We start from the raw sequence: 20,891 nt of genomic DNA, 5'->3' as shown, positions 1-20,891 counted from the left end.
ACCGAATGTCCACCAGAGAGCGCAGTTTCACATTTTGAAATATGACGTTAGAGTATTTAAAAGAGCACAAACTATTATTGTGATTACTTTTGTGATAATGTTAACAATAATATTCATGTAGAGTTGAGTTACAAATGAAGCTAAATTTATGATTTATCTTGTTTTCGAAGTACTTATTATTATAATTAAACTACTAATTAAAACAAATTTTAAAACAAATTTAACTAAAGTGAGATTAAATCCCTAATTTATAATCGAGTGTCACACTAGAAAAATATTTGCTCCAACCTGGATACTGAAACATAACCGCGGGCGTTGATTCAGGAAAGAACCATATTTGAAGCTCCTCCCCCGCTCACGACCGACTACTTTTTAAGAACCCGTTGAGGATTTTAATCCGGGTGGAGGGTCACCGCGGGAGCTCCTACACGTGTAAAACTCTGGGAGATCGCGATTGCAAAGAGCGGACTTGAGCTCTTGAATAGATCCTGTAACTTTTGTCAATTAAAAACAAACTTTGGACGCCGGTTCGATTGACTTGAACCCGGAGAGAGAGAAAGGGAGGGAGAGGAAGCGTGTTTATGAGAGGAGAAGATAAAAGAGAAATTCGAGTCGACGCTACTGTCATAACTCAGATTCAGCCTGGATTTGTAATCACAGCAAGTTTAGGTGAACTTACTCGCCGCTTTAATGCGCTTCCACACCCCTAAAATCTAGTCTTGTAACGGGTTGAGCAGTCCTGCTCGGTTGTCTATTTCTGTCCCACATGCGCGCATTGAGTGGAAAATGAATGAGAACCAAGCGTTAGGAGACTCTCAGGCCACCGCAGATGAGACCAAGGTGGGGTTGGAGAACCATGCAAAGCTGGAGGCGGGAGACGCGGCGCAGCCCGACGACGATCGGGGGCAGCTGGGCGAGGAGCTGCCCCCCACCCGCCTGTACAGGCGACGCTGGATGATCGTCCTACTGTTCAGCTCCTACTCGCTGTGCAACTCCTACCAATGGATCCAGTACGGCATCATCAACAACATCTTCATGAAGTTCTACGGCGTGGACACCTTCACCATAGACTGGATGTCCATGATCTACATGCTGACTTACATTCCTTTCATTTTCCCCGTGACCTGGCTGCTGGACAAGAAGGGGCTCCGCGTCATCGCGCTGGTGGCCACGGCGCTCAACTGCGTCGGGACCTGGATCAAGGTAGTCAGTGTCCGACAGGACCTGTTCCCCGTCACCTTTCTGGGGCAGTTCTGCACTTCTTTGGCGCAGGTGTTCATCCTCGGGATGCCGTCGAGGATCGCGTCTGTGTGGTTCGGTTCGAACGAAGTGTCCACCGCCTGCTCAGTCGGGGTCTTTGGGAACCAGGTAGGCAAAACACAGAATCCACTAGAGTTTGTGCTGTGGCCAAAGTAAGATTCAACGTAATTCATCAATGATTATCGACTCCACAGCTGAATTATTGTCATTTGGAGGTTGGCAACATCTGGCTCGTGTGCGTAATTACGCACAATTGGTGAAGCCAATATCTTCAATAAGATACAGAAATATTTAGTAAAGGGGTAATGTAGAAAGGAGCAAAACCAACATCAATGCTCCGAATAAATCACATGGGCAAGTCACGTGGTCGCCCAACGTCAATCATTGAGAGACTGGGCGGAAATATTTGTCACTTAACTGAAGCCATGACTTCTACGCTTGTAGTTATCCTAAATTAACACCCCCAGCACTAATGGCCCACTTGTTATGGAAAGTGTTATTTACTTGGTCTTGTTGTTGTTAAAAGTATATTTACCCTGTGTTCTGTTTACACCGTGTTTAAAGGAAAACAGGAATTGCCACCTGTCCTTGGGGTGTGTTTTTATTGAACTGGTCTGTTTTCTGCCCTGTGGTGGTTACCCCCACCACCTGTACCTCTGGTAACCCCAAATTGCCCTACAAACATTCCTATTTAATACTCTTTTTGATGCTGTGGAAAGGTTTTTTTTAAAATTTATTTTTATTACATATATCCATCATGATGCAGGAAACAGAAACAATTCCAATTTTACAAGATGCTGAATTAAATCAGAAGGGGGGCATTTAAAATGATTTCATGGTTGGAAACAAAGGGCTAGCGTGGTCTGGTTTGGTAGGAGTGGTTTCTGGAGAATGGGAAGATTCCCTTCGATTAACCTCACGTGCGCCTGATTGTGGATGCAGCTGCACATTCTCCGAGAGTCTGGAGCTCATTCCACTGTGCTGCCTGCGCTCAGGACGCTAAACTTGAACGCTCGCACCTTCCAGGGCCCCTCTCCAGGCTTCATATAATGCCAGGGGACAATACCCTGAAAGGCAGCCGGGACAATCCTGGCCTCGGCGCTGGAGCGTGGCTTAAGGATGCGGACGGCGTTGCGGGACCGGCGCCGCCACAGTCGGAAGCTGGGGCCCCGAAACGGCTCCGCAAGTCTGAGATCAAGCTTTACCCCAGCCGCTGGCTCATGCTGTGGGTCTTCAGCGCCGTCTCCGCCAGCAACGCGTCCATGTGGATCCAGTACGGCATCATCGGCAACATATTCATGCGCTTTTACGGCGTAGACTCTCTGGCCGTGGACTGGCTCGCCATGATCTACCTGCTCACCTACGTCCCGCTGATCCTCCCCGTCCTGTGGCTGCTGACCAGCAGGGGAATCCGGGATGTCGTCCTCGTCGGCGCCGCCTTTAACTGTATCGGCGCTTGGATAAAAGTGGGCAGCGCGGCTCCGGACATGTTCGCGGCGGCCGTCCTCGGCCAGTTCGTGTGCTCGGTAGCAACCGTGTTTGTGCTGGGGATCCCTTCTTACCTCGCCTCGGTGTGGTTTGGGGCGAAGGAAGTTTCTACCGCCTGTTCCATAGGAGTTCTGGGAAACCAGGTATGTTGGATGCAACGCTGGGTCGGATGCCGCAAGACTTTATAGCGTCCTGGTGTTGGAGTGGGCAGGAGATGGAAGAGTTCCCAGTTTGGTTGTCTTTCAGTTAAACTGGAGTCAGTTTTGATCGCCTGATAAGAGGAGAGAGAATCAGTGGGTTTGAGCTGTTCTCCCCTAAAAACATGAAAACATATAGTTAATATAAATGAGAAATGTCACCATTGTGTGGTTGAGACACAGGCTGAGAGCAAATCTTTCTTCACCTCTTTATAGCCAAGAACAACAGTTTTTAATTTGTGCTCCGTCTGTTTGTTTTTTTTCTTCTCCTCCTCCAGCTCGGCATCGCCATCGGCTTCCTCGTCCCCCCCATCCTGGTGCCCAATGTGGACGACATGGACGAGCTCGCCCATCACATCCGCATCATGTTCTACATCACGGCGGGGGTGGCCACCTTTCTCTTCGTCCTTGTGGTTTTTGGTAAGGGTCACCGGGACGACCTCGGGCGTTTTTACACAGCATTAGATGTTTAGAGCTGCCTTCCATCAGGAGGAACGTCTCTCCACAAGACCAGTGGGTAGAAACGAGAGTGTTGAGCAGCCACTCGGCTATTTTCTAATCAGTCGATGTTGGATGGCGACGCCAGCAACAGCAGCGTCCCTCTTGAAGTCGCCCGACTTCTCTCGCGCTGCCGTTTCCAGGCAACATTGCTGTTTCCTGCAGGATTTCCAGTGTTTTAACAGCAGTGCAGGGAAATGCAGGAACTCACCAAACATGCGTGTTTGAACGTTTGCAGGAGGAGGAAGTGATTAGGCTGAGGTGTCAAACAGGAAATCAGCTGTCTGAAAAAATGCGTTGCAGCAGTTGCCTGGATCAGCTGCACATTCATTCTTCTCCTTTTCCATCATGTGACCTCATGACTGAGGTCACATCTGCCGCCCACAGTTGTAACAGCCTTTTAAAAGAAGGAACCTGGGAGGTGCGTTGGATTCTGGAACAGCAGTTATTGGCCACGATGGTGCGCCGCTGCAGGAAACCGGGAAATGAGAAAAGCTCTTGTCTTGTGCTGGGTTGAGGGGGGGTTCGCGTCGCGCATTCGCGAAGACAAAAGGTTGCTTGTGAAAGCGTTGCATAGTTCAGGCTAAAACAGAGTTGTGTTTGACTAAAAAGTGGCGGTTTGTGCGTCCAGAAATGCTGATTTGGCCTCATTTGTGACAGCGATCCTTTCAGAGCTGCGTTGCAGCCGTTACACCTCGGAGGAAATGTTACAGGCCTGCAGGGCCTCTCTCACAGGCTGCGTTTGCCACCGTTTATCAGGCCCGTGACCTCCCACGTGCACGCAGCCGACCATGTGTGAGGGTTCTTCTGCTGGCGGGGCCATCTGAACACAACCTGTTACGCTTATGTGCTGGGAAACAAACTATGATTTAATTCAGTGGAAATAATGTAAAAATGACCTCAAAGTTTCTGTGCTATTGTAACCGTTTAACCTATGGAATCTTTAATGCAAAGGCGCGTCCCCCGTCTGCCCTCTTAGTCTTCCAGGAGCGTCCGGAGCTGCCCCCGACTCAGGCCCAGGCCAGAGCTCGTAACATGCCCCCGGAGGAGTACTCCTACGTGGCCTCCATCCTCAGGCTGCTCCGGAACAGACCCTTCATCCTCCTCATCCTCACGTACGGTGGGTGAACTATATGACCTGTTTATAATAAGTCGGGGAAGTGTGAATTTTTCATATTTAATAGGACACGCCCCCCTGGTCCGGCCGGGAACAGATGGATTGGAGCTTTTCCTGGAAAACTGCGTCAGCGTGACAGGCTAATCCGCGGGGATCTCATGAGTTATTCAAGAGCTTATGGACAGAAGCATTTTTCTCCCCTCTTTGCTGGGTGCAAAGTTTCACTGCCATCTGATAATGTTTAACGACCCGGCTCGACGTGACGTCTCTCTGAGCGTTGGTCAAGTGGTGGCGCGGCTGACGGCGGCGAGCGGGACAGAGGCCTGTTTCAGGCCGCTCGCCGCATCACTTCCCCTCAGACTGGACTCATTTTAATGTCCTCCGGTCTGCTGGACACGTTTGGTGCCGTCTGGTTGAGCGGAGCTGCTGTTCCTCCGTCACATGATCAGATCTCAGGTTTATTTACACACGTTTTGTCCTTTTATAGGATAATCCTCAGCTCTCTGTTGAGGAAACCAGCCCGGTTGGGGTCATTTATCTGAACCGTGGCTGTAAAACATCTCAGAATCTTCTGGTTAAAGGAAGCTTTGGTCTCTGCTTTGATGGTATGTCTCCCCCCCCAGGTCTGAACGTGGGCTGCTTCTACGCCGTTGGCACGCTGCTGAACCGCATGATCATCGACCATTACCCTGTAAGTTCACTTCGCTCTGTGTGTGTTTGCCCCAGTTTCAGGGCTTCAGAAACGTTAGCTTAAACCCAGTCAGGTCGAAAGGCCGTTGACCTAAATCCTGCCTGTTGTGGGTCCTCAGGGTGAAGAGGTGAACGCTGGGAGGATCGGCCTGACCATCGTCATCGCAGGCATGGTGGGATCGCTGATCTGCGGCATTTGGTTGGACAAAACTAAAACTTACAAGTGAGTTTGGGGACGCGTTTAGCATTAGCCGGACCATTTTCCTGCCTGTTGGTGGTTGTTTTGGCTGATTGCGCCCCGCAGGTCTTGTTTTTCGTTGATGTTTTGGTTGCCGGGCCTCCGAGTCTGTTTGTCCAGCTGCACGGAGCCGCTCTGGTGACCTGGCGTTGCTCAGGCTTTGTGGCCGCCGCGACAGCAGCGTCAATGTCTCCGCCAGCAGGCGACGAGCTAAAGACGGGTGACGTCGGGATCCAGTTCAGCTTTGTTTACAGCGCGTCGGGGAGAAACAGGCTGCGGAGCTTGTTTGTTTTCTCCAGCGAACTGGAGAAAACAAACATTAAAGTTTCCTGCTAACTAACCCTGGAAGGTGCCCTCTGAAGATTTCCTGGTACTAAAAGTGAACATTTGCGCGATCATGCAGGACAAACAGCCCGAAGGCGTTTACAGAGGAGCGGTCCTCTCCACCGGCCTGGGGGGGTCGGTGCCAAGCCAGATCGATCGCGGAGTGAATGAGTAAATAAATGTTGTGTCTCTGCAGGCAGACGACCCTGGTGGTCTACTTCATGTCTCTGGTGGGGATGATCGTCTACGCCGCCACCCTCCATCTGGGGCACCTGTGGGTGGTCTTCATCACCGCCGGAGCTCTGGGGTAAATCGCTCGCGGATCCTCTGTTATTGATCCTTTCTCCGCCGTTTGCCGAGCTGAATTGGAGTGTGTTTACCTTGAACAGGCAGCCACACACACTCAGCCAGAATTGGCTCTTGTACACACTTTTTTTACAGTCTTGTTTCCAAGCAAACCGCCACCAAGCGCCTCGACGCGTTCGGAGCGCCTCCATAAAGAGACAGTTTGAATGCTATTTAGCTACGCTTTGGAATGAGTCGGGATTCTGCTTCAACCCTCTGACTCTGCCACCTGGTTACTTTCCTCCCTCCTGGGTAATTTCCTGGTCAACCTGTGCAACTGTTCCCGCCTCTCCTTCCACATGTTCTGGACTTTGCCCTCCAGCTGGGCTGCTCGGCGCGTCTTCGCCAGCCTCGACCTTTGTCTCCTTCAGCCTTTTCTTTATCACGTGTGACTAAAGTGTTTGGAACATGCCAGGAGCCTGTTGGAGGCGTCCACGTGGCCTCTCCAGTGTTTGTATTTCTGCAGTCCTGACTGTGGTGGTGGGGGGGGGGCGCCACCTGCCCACCTGCCCACCCCTGTTGCCCCTGAATCATTATCCATCACAACGTCAGTCGGTGGCCGCTCTCTACCCCGTCTGACTACCTCCGCAGCCTGTTACCGCGGTAACGCAGAGAAGCTATCCAGTTAGCCTCGTTAATCCTGATCAGAAATCTGCTATGAAAGTCTGAAGAGCAACGTGTAATGTTCTGATAAGGGGATGGGATGTTTGCGAGCCGGATGTCGGTTCTTTCTGATGGGCTGAACTTGAACCGACCTTTATTGATCTGTTTGTCGAGTGTGTTGAGTTTGGAGAATCTTTACTTCCTGCCGTCACCAGATTGTCTGATTGCTCTCCTCTGTCACGGGCGCCGGGGTGTCCAGGTTCTTCATGACGGGTTACCTGCCTCTCGGCTTCGAGTTTGCGGTGGAGTTGACCTACCCGGAGTCGGAGGGAACCTCCTCGGGGCTCCTCAACTGTTCGGCGCAGGTAAGGCCGAGCAGCGTGGTCGGTCAGAATTCCCAGCGGCTCCGGTCCTGACTGTTTCAACGTTGGCAGGTGTTTGGAATTTTCTTCACCATCTGCCAGGGGAAGATCATGGACCGCTTCAACACGATGGCAGGAAACATATTCCTCTGCGTCTTTCTCCTGGTGGGCACAATAATGACAGGTGAGCCCCCCCTACCCCCCCCCCCCCCCCCCCCCCTCCTGAGCCTCCAGCAAACACAGCGACGCTTCCAAAAGGCATCCGAGACCGTTTCCCCTGCTCTGTTGTGGTCGCTCCGGCGTGAAATCATCAGACCTTGGTGGGCAGCACCTTTTATCTCTACACTTGTTTACATTCTTGGAACATCGCAGGCATTCCAGCGTCCAGCAGCAGTTTGCTGTCATGCATTAAGAAGGATGTCCTGTTTATGAGCAATATCTAACTTTAAAAAAGGCTTTAGCCACTGAACCGGGTGCTACAAAAACACTCTGAGTTTAATTATTGAGACGTTGGTGCCAACAGAGGTCGACTGACTCACTGTGGCTGGCGGGTCTTAGTCAGCACTCGCACACATGAGCGTCTGGACCGATGGGCTTAAATGTCAGTTTCTTTTTAGGCGGAGAAGCGACTTTGTGTGAAATCCACAAGTGCAAACTCGCAGTTTCAGCATCGGTGCAGTCGGCACACAGATGCTGCTCGGTGACAAAGGTCGCAGCTTGTTGTGAATTATTCTCCTAAAGTCGCAATTGAGTTTAATGATTACGCTTTTTATTATGCCACACAACTGTTTGCTCTTTTAAAGATTGTGATGCAAATTAGGGGGCTTCAGGTGACACTTTTCAAAATTAAATGCCATTAATATTTTGTTAAACACTCAACGATGCATCATATTTAATAGACGTTGTTATTATAAATCTGTGCTCACTGGCGCCACCAAGCGGAAGTTATGTAATTACACCTGATGATAAATTCCTCTGTGGATGTTGGTATAAACTGGATCCATTACCAACAATAGGAAACCTGCAGGGGAGGGGAACATCCTCACCCTGCCAGAAAATCAGAGTTTGTGTTTCTCTTTGTACACAAAAATGGAAGCAAAACTTTTCCGCCTTGAACCCCCCCCCCACACACACACACACACACACACCACCCACCCTTGCATGCTCCTTCCAGTAAGCAGTCCTTTCGCTCCCCCCCCCCCCCCCCCCCCCAGTTTTTTATCTGTGCGTTTACATCTAAATATTGTTGGCAGGTAATGTATGAGTCCTGCTGTTTTCTACCCTCCATGGAGTTTTTTTTTTAACGTGTGTGTGTGTGTGTGTGTGTGTGTGTGTGTGTGTGTGTGTGTGTTGCCTCTGCAGGATTTATAAAGTCTGAGCTACGAAGGCAAAATGCAAACCTGTCGTCCAAAACAGGCGTAAGTGCAAAGATTTCCATTTGGTTTCTAATACATTCGGGACACGTCACAGCAGGAAAAACACACTTTCTGTGGCAATAATCTGGGCTCCAATCCGTTTGGCTCCTGGATGTAACAGGTGAACTAATGATAGCTGCGTGTTTGCCCTACTGTGCTGAAAAGCATGCACACGGGCCACGTTTACCTCTCCAAAAATAACCCCCTCTGTTCCCTCTGTACATATTCTAGTTGCATTTACTCATCTTGCATGTCCACAGTTTTTCTGCCTCAAACTAACGCCATCGTCTCTCAATTGACCCTGATTTAATACATTTTGTAGATTGATTTTTGCAGCTTTTCCTCACACTTCGGTCATTCTGAACCTTCTCCTTCCAGTTAGACACACACCTCTCTCTCTCTCTTTCTTCTGTCTCTGATTTCTGACCCACCAATGATCAGTAGCTGTTGTTTTAGGTGGAGGGGCAGATGCCAGGACGACACTATGGAGCCACAGCTTTAATCTCCCAGCAGCAGACTCCTCCTCAAGCCTGATTTATACACATTTCTGCTTTAAAAAAACCCTACAAAAAACCCAAAAAACAAAGCAACCTCATCAAATCTTAGCTGGACTGACGGGTCCACAAAGGTAGGAGGGCAGAGCAGTCACGCTGGTTAATCAGCACAAGCTGCCACTGTCCTTTTCTTTCACACTGAGTCACGCGGGAGTGTCATTTTCTCCAAGTTCATCTGCTCCTTGTTTGAATGGAAGTTTCTATTCAAGTTAGAGGAGTTTCCCGACACTCCAACATGCTCCTGCATGCCAACCCGCTGAGATACACTTAACAGTAATGTGCTACATGTCTGACTATGAGTTTGGCCTGTTCTGGCAAGTTATTACCTGCAGCACAGCTGCAACCTAAGGTAAAGAGACACTTTTATTTTTTTTACTAGTGAACTTGATATTTATCATATTTACATGGAATGTCGATATTTTTACCTAAAACATCACGCTTGAAACTGAATTGACACATCAGCTGCAGTTCAGTATGAAGCTGTGTTGCTTTTTTGTACTTGAACAGCACAGGTGAGATCAGTGATGTGCGCGTTTGTGCGCACAAGCTGATTTTCTCCGTCGGTCAGTTGCCATTAACAGTATGAAAGCGACTGACGGTGTGTCTTGGTCGCCCTCTGGTGGCCGAGTGCAAGAAGACACTCAGGTTTTGTTTACTGTAAGAAAAAAGTGTTAAAATAAAATGAGAAAAGCTGCATCTGATGCAGTTGAGGATAGGTCCTCTCAAATTAGTAATCTGATTAATGTTTTTGTGGAAACTTTAATTATCCATAAAACACTAAAAAATAAAAGGTATCAAAGCATCTTATGAGGTTGTGCTGCATTGCAGCGTAACCAGAGCCTTTCCTCAAACTTAGACCTGCGTGCACTTGGTTGGTTCTGTAGCTTCTCGTCCTGGTTGCACTCATCTCCCTTAGGTCACAGCTTTTGTTTCGTTGCGAGAGAAAATGTAGCAATTTTACATGGGCGCATGTAAGAGAAGAAACTGAATTATAACATTCTAACCTCTGGGTTTGGGTCTAATGATTATCTGGAAGCACCTTTTTTCTGTAATGACATTAGCACTGCTGCCATTTGTTCCACTCCGGATTATAGATGTAGTTTTGTTCAATTCTGTCAAAGCCATTTTTAGCTAGCACACAACCAGGGTCTTAAATAATTCTGAGCCCCTTGAAAAGAGGAAAAAGAAACCTCACCTCAGAAAATGAAGACATTTTAGATGTGACAGTAAAGGACAAATGGTAACACCGCACTTGTTAAGTTGATGTGCCTGTTTTGGTTGTTAGGGACCTACTGACTGCCTCAAGGGGAGCCTGGCTGCACCTTCTGTCATCAGAGAAGCCAAGTTTTAGACACACACACACACAAATTCACAAAAGCAATTCTAATCCTTGTTACAGTGCAATTTTAGACCATACCTGCCGCGTTCATTTCATATTTTTAAAAAAGCTGACAATTATTGTACAATTCAAATTTGTGATGTGTTGAGTATTTTTATGTCAAATCTAAAATAATGGCTTCAAATTTAAAGGACAAGCTCGGGAGAACAGTATCATTAAAATTTTTGAGCATATAATTGATTATAGAGAAGAAAACTCAAGTTATTTGCGCCATCACTGACTATGTAAATACAAGATACTATGTGAAATACTACATGAAGCTAATTTACCATAGAAGTGTTCTGGGCAGCTCGAAGTAGACGAATAAATCATGTGAAATGTATTGTAACCATTTACGCTAAATAAAGCTGTGTTGCTTAACTTTATTATACTGTCAACCAAAATAAAAGAATTAGAGTTTTTAAGACGCCAAACTTTTGGTATGTATAAACTTCTCTCAATGTTTGCATTGTTAAAGTTAACTGGTACATTTTGTGTCTTCAAGTGGTTAATTTTCCCCAACACTGAGGTTTTATTTTCAAGTTCTTCCACTTTGAAGGGTATTTGTAGTGAACTACTTGGTATTTCGCAGGCAAATGTGCGTCTTATTACACATTTCTCTGACAGATGTGGTTAGTCTTGGGGTTTATAATGCACAACATTAAAAACCTTCAAAGTGCTGTTTACTTATTCAAACGGCATCAATCATTTTCTGATTACTAAATTTACCTTTTGTAAGATTAAATTTTTTCCTGGATTTTTTTTTTTAATGTCTCAATAAGTAAATGTAAGAGATAACTACTTTAAAAAGAAACTGAACTTTTATTGAAAATTAAATTTACTCCAAGGCGTAACTCGTATTTACCGCATGCAGCCACAAGGTGGCGGCATTGTCACGCAAAAGCGCAGTTATCAGTAAACTCAACCAGGAAGCCAAAAACTAAATTAAAGTCTGTGTTTTCCCGCCCGTTTTGATTATTTGCGCCTAAACTCAAACGACCTTTGATTAGGAAATCGTCTCTGAAGTGTTGGTGTGGAAAAATGACTGAAGGAAACATCCGATTGGTTTAAACAGAGATAAAGTCGCCTCAGCCGCTGTATAATGAGCTCATCCTGACTTCAGGCCAGTGCTTGGAGAACAGCTCCCATTCAACTGACTCTCTCATGATCTCATTGTTCTCTAGTTAGTTAATGACCGATCCCTGGCAAAGGCCGCTGGTTAAAGTTTCTGTCACAGGTTTTTCTTTGGACTTCATCGCTACACAGATGATGGCGAGCGGCGTGCCGTTAATCTAAGAAACAAGCTGTGTACTGTAACAACACGTGTATCAAACGGGGATGTTTGAGAGCAAAGAAAAGGGCCCAAAGTGATTAATGGCTCTGATTAAAACCCTCCAACCGTTTCTGTCCATCTAAAACCAAATGTCTCGGTGGTCCGGGCTGATTTTTGGGCCACGTCTTCGCTGCCCAGCCCTCGCCATTTTGATGCTTCGGGGACGAGCGAGCCACCACGGCACCGAGGACGGTCGGTGGTGGACATCTCGTGGCCGCAGCCCGCCAGCACGCCAGCTCTAATCTCCCCTGAGAGGCGGCTCCATTATTCTGTCCGTGGTCACGTCTGTCATCGGCCCGGGGGTCCGTAGATCCGTATCTACGGCAACAGGGAGAAGTGTCGAGCGTGTGAATGTTTAACGGCGAGGGAGACTGAAAGTGTGGCGTCTCCGGCGTGTTCTGGAGAGGCAGCCGGGCCTCGGCACTGCCCGCTCTGGAGCGACTCAGTTGGACTGCAGGGAAGGGAGGTTCTGTTAGAAAGTCCGATCTTTAACCCTGGCTGGGAGCCAGAGAAACTGTGCTTGGTACCGCTCTGCTTCCTCACTGTGTGTGTGTGTGTGTGTGTGTGTGTGTGTGTGTGTGTGTGTGTGTGGCTCCTTCAAGTCGTTACCGAGCAAACGGGCAGAATTTACGGTCGGTTCTGTGTCCTGAGGCGCGGTTGCGTAAATCTTCCCGTGGCGGCTCCGTCTGAGGACTTGGCGGTTGAGCCGCTTTCTGTCCTCGGGTCCGTGGGTCCACTCAGAACACCACAGCCGTCCCCTCGCGGCGCCCCTGCTCACCGTTTGGATCGGACCGGGACGGTCCAGAGAGAAAAATCTCATCATGAATGTGTCATGATTGACCCGGTGACCCCTGACCTCAGCCTGGAGTTGACCGATCCTGGCCAGAGACGGTACTGTGAGCCCGGTGCGGCGCCGCTGGCCCAAACGGACCAGCATGAAGTTGTCTCCACCCTCAGGAGGGATGTTCCTTGAACGTGAAGCCAACTTTAGTGGGATTCCTCTGCAGGTGCATCGGTGGCGCCAGTCGGGACCTCGCTAGTTCTGTCTAGTGGTTCTGGTGCTGCTCCGGTCAGTCTCGGCTCTGGAGCGGACCGCACCTCTGTCCCACAGCTTTTATAGGTTCTGCAGACCGACCTCGGCGACAGTAAACATCGTTTCCCCTTTAATCATCTGAAACGCTAACAGCCTTTTTCGCGTGGCCCGCTTCATGTGGTTGCCCACGATTACGGCACCAGAACCCATCCCCGCGCCACACCAGGCCCGTCATCCCGCTCCGGTGGCGCTAACCAGGCGTGGTGGGTGTGCGCCGATTGTTTGGTGCAGACTAATTTCTTCCAGTGTTGCCTGTGGCCGGCGTGTTGTTCCTTTATTTTATTGTTCATGGGGAAAAATAAGTCGGCCAGTAAAAATGGGAAAAATCCCTTAATTTTCCCTCGGCTGCGGAGCTTCTGTTCTGGCCCACCGGGCTTCCTGCACAGCTGCGACTGGACCGCCCTTAAATTGGTTCCTTTTACGGGCGCGTGGAGGTAAAGGTGACCCACTCAGTTATTTATCTCCTGGAGGCTTTCCCAGTGTTTACAGGCCTCTCTCCGGCTTCAGAACGGGCCGACCGGTCCGGCACACAGCACCGGGCTTTGTGGACCCGGATTAACCTGCGCCGTAGTTAAACAAGCACACCTCCGTGCGTGGCTGCATGAATGACTGTTTCCTCACAACGTTTCCGTGAGCGTGCTGGGACACACACACACACACACACACACACACACACACACACACACACACACACACACCATATAATGCAATTAGCACCGGCGAAACTCGGAGTCCTGCACCCCCGCAGGACCTCGTAAATGTCCTCCCAATATTTGCTTTCGCTACTTCCTGCGTGCACTAATTGAGTGTCGTGCATGTCGGGTCCCCCTAAATAAAATGACCTCATGGCTAAATTGGCGCGACACCAGTATCCAGACGAGGGGGGATGGGGGGGCGTAGCGGGTTGTGAGGTAAAGCCCGTGGCGGCGGGGGTGAGGAGTGTGTGTGGGGGGGTGTTTGTACACAGGGAACCCTGGGCAGCTTTTTTTTCAAAAGTCTTTATTATTTAGGCTTTTGCCAAGCAGAGATCGGGATGGAAAATACACAGGATCTCCGGCGCCAAGTCCCCTCGCTCTCGGAAAATCCGCCCCAGACGCGTCCAAGCGGAGGGCCTGGATTTAATCACCCTCTGCTGCGTTTGTCCTCGGTCTGGAGACAAGAACTCCAATCTGCCCCCATCAGTGGGGACTCGTCGCGTCCCAGAGACACTTTCCCTATTGTGTCGGCCGCTCTCGGCATGAATCCTGACACAAACTTCCGAAATGATTGACGTCCGTAATGAAAACAAAGAAAGAGAGGGAAGGCAAATGCAGAGGAGCGAGGAGGGTTCCTATGAAATTTTATGCATGTACAAAATACCGTTCAGTCCTTTATGGTCTGTTTGCCACCAGGCTCGTGACAAATGACGTAATCCGACCTCGGCGAGTTTCCATTGTTAGAAATCACAATGCAGCCAACCAGAAGAATTCCTAATATTGAAAATGGCCTGAACGGATCCAAGTTATACCGAACTTTGCTTTTCAATAGGGGAGCATTCACTCGCTGCCAAAGTGCTCGTTAGCGTCGCTGCGTAATAGCGATGCAGCCGGGGAAAATAAGAGCGAGGTGGAGGGAGAGAACCCAGCTGCCACGGCGGTGCGACCCAGCTAAAAGTGCTGGGTTTTCTTCCCTGGTTTAATTGGAAATGTGGAGATCGCAAACGAGCCGGAGTCACAGAAATCACGTGGCCCGGAGGAGGAAATCCCCAAACAGCTGTTTCTGTCATTTTCCTGCATCGTCCCTCACACCCTGGCTGCAGGCGGAGGCCTATCTGCTTCAAATCATCCCCCCGAAAAAGAAGAAAAAAAAGACTTCTGCCCAGAAAGGACAAGGTCGCCTGCCTTCCTGACGACACGCCAGGCGAGCGCCTGATTTTGTCCATCGCCGAAGGTGTCTCACAGCCTTGGTTATTCCACTCAGCCTGGTTTGATTGTTTGATGCTCTGAGCTGAAGAGACGGCTCTGCTTTCGTCTGTTAGCCACTTCTTTAAGGGACGCCAGGGACATGCAGGTTTAGATTTATTTAAGTATTTGGCCAGTTGCTATTGGGCTACAGGGGTGTTTTGATGCTAAAGCTAACAGGTTTAGCCCAAACTCTACACACATGCTAACAACTGCTTACTGCTAACACGTTAAGATCGAATTACCTGCAAAATCTGCGACAGGATTGTTTATTTCTGGTCACCGGGGTGAAATCTCCCGATTGACCGCTGAGGTCTGGATGATTTCTTGTACGTCAGCGATCTGAGAGGCCGCGAAGACTGTCCCATACGATCGCCTCCCCTTTGCCCACTTGCAAAGAACGACAAAACCAAACGATCACATAGCTCAACTCTGTAAAAAGGCAGAAAAGAATCAGCTCATCCAGTTTTCTTGTCCCAGCAATTATCCTACAACAGAGCACGAGGGTCAGTGCCAACAGCCGTGCCCTTCACGTCTGCGGGGGGGGGGGGGGGGGGGCTGTTTGCGTGGACGACATGTATGTTCTTTGTTCTATGTGCTAAACATGTTTATGACCACTGATAATTAGATCAAACAGTTCCTTTTGTTTTCAGTAGAAATGACCTCATGCTGAAACAGCACCACCCACATGCCTTCAAAGAGAATCTCTGTGGTGGAGATCAATCACCTGCAATAATAAAAACACACACACACACACACACACACACAGAGAAATGAAGCCACATCTTTGATCCACAGCAAGGTTTTGGAGATCGCAGGGAAAAGCTGAATTCCTCAACTGAAAGAAACCAATTATGGGGTTGAGGCGGAGTGTGTTGCGTTCCCAACACACCCTGTTTGTGATTCACCAAACAAACACATCTGCTGCTGGACGCTATCATCCCGGCAGGCGCCAACTACAGTAATTTCACAATTAATGAGATGCATGAGCAGATTTTCCTCCCCTGATACGAATTGTTAACGGCAAACTAAGCGAATCGTTCACGTCCGTCCTCGGAGCCGTGGCGGCTTTGCTGCCGCACTTCAGCGCCGATAAACAATCTGTGCTAAATAGATTGGCACAAGGTGCCGAGTGATAACGGGCGGGTTTGGGCAAAGCTACTGCAAGGGTAGCGTGCTCTCCCCTTTTTTTTAGTGATTTGAAGGACTGAACTCCACCTAAAACTTTGCTGCTTCAAACTTGAGGAAGCATCTGCGAGCTGAGCCCAGCTACATGTTAGTATGTGGCAAATGGCTGCTAACAGTTGCTAATATGGAGCCTGAAACAATTGAAACCTCAGCGAGGAGCTCATGTCGCCCTCTCCTGGCAGCGATGGGCAACTGCACACGCATAGCATCCTGTTAGCTCCTGACTACGCGAGCGTTGCCATGGCCACCACCTCAAAACTAGACAAAATGCCAAATTTGATCTGGAAATGAAGAAACTCTGCTGGCAAGGTCGCGTCGATGTGGAACAGGCTTGGTTTAGGAAAGGTCCCACGCTCTGGCGGTGAGGTCACCCGCTGGCTTGCGTTGTGTACACAGTCATTAGTTCACAGTTTGCATCGCTGCCCCCCCCCCCACCCCCCCATCCCCGCGGAGGCACCTGCTGCGCCGTGAAAGGTTGACATACGGACCCTGAGTGGAACACAGTAAAATAGATGTATTGATTATTTCAGCTCCGGTTTCACGGAATATTTTACTGCAGATTGTATTTTAGGCTCTGACAATTACAGAGTCGTCTTCCTCTTTGATTTATCCTGCGTCAGAAACCCGGAGAGAGAGAGAGAGAGAGAGAAAAAAAATACCTGCTATGAATCACAATCTGGCAACTCCGGCTGAAGCTAATCCAGCGATTTTCCGGCCGGGTCCATTTTGTCCATCTTATTATTGGACAGCGCAGGTGGGTGAGTCATCGCGCAGGCCTCCGATTCGCTTCATCACATGTCCGTCGGCGTGTTTATTTTTTTATTTTTACCCGTGTGGACGACTACTTGGACTGTGGGGGCAAGAAAAAGGCCATTACTCTACCAGAGAACCGCTGGCGAGGACGGTCCGACTGTGAATGTCATCACCGGGAGCGAAAGAGGAAGTGACATCACCCCCCGGTGCGCCAGCCCGCTGAATTATGGCGGCGCTGAGACTCAGATGTGAAGCAATGACAAGAGCCTTTTCGCTGGAGTCAACTACTGTAACCCATCTCCACAACCGGGAGTTTATTTGGAAAATGTCTCAAGAGCGACATCATCCCCGTGGCTGAGGTCATGATGGGATCCAGTCGGGATTCACACGGGTGTTTGTGCTCGGAATACGTGTAAAAGGCTTCAGCTGTAGTCCTCGTTTGTCCCGGGTTACCTTTGACCTCAGCAGAGGGGAATTCACCAGAGTGGTTGTTTCAATCCAGCACAGCGACACCAAATCTGAGGCAACGGGCTCATTCAGCCCGACCAGGACGGCTGTTGACCTTCGGCGTCGTTGGACGGAAAACGAATGACAAATTAACAAAGTAGTTCCAGGTTAATTTACTGTTTTAATCATTTATTATGGGAATAAAACCAAGTTTGCTCGCTCTCTCTCTCACACACACACACACGTGTTCGTATTTGTATCAGTGTGAGGACTCCCATAAAGATAATACATTCCTGGGCCTGAACCCTGACCTTTGACCTAAGCCCAGTTCTAACTTTAGCCTCAAACCCTGGTTTCAACCCTCAAACAAACCTCCCTCTTGTGACCTGCTGGTCCTCACGCACGCGCTCCTATTCCCATTGTAGGATTGTCAGCGTATTTGCACATTAAATAAACCGAAATAAACCGAAATTTTATTTCAAAGCGCATTTGTTTGCACATTGTCTGGTGAAGCAGCTACTCGCTACCGAGCCGTTTATGCACGATTAAAACGCAGAGCTACGCCCCGGCGATTAAACGCTGCAGCTCAGGTGTGACGCTAGTTAGGCAGAAATAGCGGCGCGGCCGAATGTAAAGCTCATTATTTTTATGTGGGAGCGCTCTGTTGCGTTCTGCGTGTGGAATGGCCACGGACCTAAACGCCGCCGCTCAGCGCCGCAGAAACAAGTGTTAAATCCTTCCTGTGACTTTATTTCCTATATATTTGGCCGCGCTCCCCTGGGCTGACGTGCGATGCTTTTCTTGTTTAAAGCTAATATTGTTGTATGGGATTTGCAAGGAAATTAGGGTTTTTGCTTGAAGCCGGCGAGGCCCTGCGGCAAACTGTTCCCAGCGAAAGCTGATCTGACGGAGGCTTCGCTCATCTCCGTGCCCTTGTGAAGCCCAACCGCCCTCGCGTCCTTGCTGCTTCTAATGAAATGTAGATGCTGGGAAAACAAATGCGCCGCGGTTTGACTGTCTTTCTCATTTGCTTATAGAGCCTCATGTCATGTATATACTGGCTGCCGCGCGTTAGCTTCTGTTTTCGCAGCAGCGCTAAAAGCACCACGCTGCCACCGTCCCGCCGCATCAGATCCCAGCATGCTCTGCTGCTCCATGTGATTCTCATTAGCCTGATGTGAAAACTGGCATCTTTATTTTCAGGGTTAAGAGCGTTTCACACTGTGTGCGATATCCAAGCTCCCATCTGCGGTCTTAAACGGGCCCTCAGATCAGTGCCTCGCCGGCGGGTCACCCGGAGACGTATTTGTCTTGGACGCGCAGCAGAGCACGCTCTCGATGTTCAAATAAAGCCCCGAGCCCAGATCCATTTTGGGTTTAGAATAGCAACCGTAAATTGAGATTTTGGAGGTCGTTTACAATCAGGCTACTGCGATTTTCCTCAAGGTCCGAATTCCAGATGGATGACAGCACGCTGGGTTCAGGTTTGGGTTACTTTATTTGTGTTCCTGAGATAGAGACTAGTTGGAAACAGGCGTCCGGCGCAGCCCATCATCCATTTTGCAGAGTCTTTCAAAAACAACTGCAAAAGTGGGCGATCCATTTGATCACCTGTCATTTTACCCCGTTTCTGCTCACTTTTCAAGCTTGGAGAAAATAAAACAGGGTCCTCAGAGTCACGGCTGTTGGAGCAAACTTGGATTTCGAAATAAAACCCAGCAAGAGAGAGAGAGAGAGAGAGAGAAAAAACGTGAAAAATTGCAAAAATCCAAATCAGGCATGTTTCCATAGAAGGGTCAGTGTGTGTAAACTACAGTGAAGCACAACTACATCAAAAAAACACACAAAATAGCATCTGAAGCTGGAAATGGAGAAGGCCAAATTTGTATGTTCAACTGGCAAGCTAGCGCGCTGGCGCTACACGCTGGGACGCAAAAAAGAGGCACCAACATGACTATTTTTAAAGGCAGACGCCAGCCAGCGTGTTCACAACATCAGCTCTTCACAGCACACGTCAAGAGTTAGCGTTAAACAAACAAACAAAAGAAGTTTCTTTTCCATTTTTGGCTCCCGTTTTTCTATTTCCATCAATCCCTCCTGACATACTATAATACTTTAAAAAAAACAAAAAGAACATCAAAGCAAGAAAATGAAAAGCTAGCTCATGTTGCTTTCATTTGCTGAAAAAAAATGGCCCTCAACTAGCAGAAATTCTTCAGAAGAAAGAAAGAAAAGCAGATTTGGCCCAAACACTCCAATAGAGACGCGTCTAAAACCTGCAGTTTGTTCTACGCGTGTGTGTGGAGAGGCCTTCCAGCAACTGGAAGACCTTTGTCAGTAAGTAAAAAAACAGACGGCAGCAGATTGTTGATGTGGACTGAAGCCTGCGGCGCCGCTGACACGAACGGCGGCCTCAGTTTTCACAGCTAGCGTGCTCCCGCTATCACCGGCGACCGTTAACCAGCAGGAGTCAGACGCCAATTCTCAGTGGAATTGCGCAACCTGCGGATAACTGAAGCCTCGTTTTTGACGTCTGACTAATTTTCCCGTTGAAGGAATGAGGCGGCCCGATCTCGCTCATCTGGCGGAACAAACGCTCTTGTCTCCAGCTCCGCCACATAACGTGAGCTCAACACCAAAAGAACGACGCGCTGTGAAATCGAACCCGAGGCTTTCGACATTATTACGGGCTTACAACGTGTGAATTTTACAGCTGCGCAGCACGTGGACGACAGACTAATAAATATATCTGCTCATAGCCCGTTAAAACTGGAGGTAACGCACCAGGGCTGGAGGCAGCAGGCTACAGCTAGCCAGTGATTCTTTGGTCTAACAGAGTTTTACAGCCAGTCCTGGGTCTGACCTTTGACCTCCGGCCAAACCCGCCGGCTCTGGGAACGAACGTTTCGTTTGTCCTTTTTAATGAAGCTGAGCTTCGCTGATGAGTAACGGCCAGGCTTGAATTTATGGGTTGTCTATTTCAAAGAGCAGGCGTTGTCTCCTCCAGCACATGGCACAAATAAATATCAAAAAGATCAAAACAAAACAAAACACAAATATGACACTAAAAAACAGCAACTGACAGCAGCGCTAATCGCCTCCGACGTCTCAGCGGAACGAGCTCGTGAATCATTGGCGGTTTCTCCAATATGACACGTAGCGTTACAGATCGCATCGCGGCCCCACAAACAACAACAAAGCCGGGACCCTTTGCCTGACACGACTGGCTTTGATGTCCTGTTGTTGTTAGCGCCGCCTGTTTCCAATCTGTATAAATCAAGACGCACTCTGTTTTCTGCGAATCCCTTTTTGTTCACGCAACACGTTGCAAAGCGGAGCGGCACAAGTGTCATCAGCACTTACTAAATCCCCGGGAATCACTTTCTAATGCTGCGCCGCCCTTCATTACGCACACGACCACGCGCGAGCCAGGGCGACGGCGCCGTACCCCGGCCGGCGCCTCGCGCCGCGGCTCCGATCCTCAGATGAATTATCTTTACGAACGCCGCCGTGCGTCCGCGGCGCTTTAACATCTGCTCACCAACAGGCGCCACATGGCGTGTCGGGGCTGGAGCTGACCACTGGACGCCACCGTGGCATATCGGCACCAGATGGGATGAGCCGGGGGCCGACGTGGCCCCCGCAGCCGTCGGCCCCCGGCTCTTTCC

The 20,891-nt window shown here is 49.2% G+C and overlaps 1 protein-coding gene across 3 annotated transcripts; it reads left to right on the top strand.

The window, feature by feature from the left end:
* The first annotated feature begins 376 nt into the window (after positions 1-376).
* On the top strand, positions 377-10,903 carry flvcr2b (FLVCR heme transporter 2b). Of its 3 annotated transcripts, none has more exons than XM_057016939.1 (10): positions 377-1,368; positions 3,224-3,365; positions 4,423-4,563; positions 5,184-5,251; positions 5,370-5,473; positions 6,009-6,119; positions 7,020-7,125; positions 7,195-7,306; positions 8,485-8,540; positions 8,994-10,903. In XM_057016939.1, the coding sequence occupies exons 1-10, from the start codon at positions 787-789 to the stop codon at positions 9,069-9,071; spliced, it is 1,500 nt and encodes a 499-aa protein (XP_056872919.1). In that variant the 5' UTR covers positions 377-786; the 3' UTR covers positions 9,072-10,903. The 3 variants fall into 3 exon arrangements, with proteins under 3 accessions (XP_056872919.1, XP_056872922.1, XP_056872921.1); XM_057016942.1 differs by having other exon boundaries at positions 378-1,368; positions 10,377-10,903; XM_057016941.1 differs by lacking the exon at positions 377-1,368 and adding an exon at positions 1,437-2,891.
* Positions 10,904-20,891: the final 9,988 nt, after the last annotated feature.

The sequence above is a fragment of the Takifugu flavidus genome, chromosome 19, assembly GCF_003711565.1.
Source record: "Takifugu flavidus isolate HTHZ2018 chromosome 19, ASM371156v2, whole genome shotgun sequence".
In the NCBI taxonomy this organism is placed as follows: Eukaryota; Metazoa; Chordata; class Actinopteri; order Tetraodontiformes; family Tetraodontidae; genus Takifugu; species Takifugu flavidus.
The sequence above is the reverse complement of the archived record's forward strand: the minus strand, read 5'-3'. Positions and strand labels throughout refer to the sequence as shown.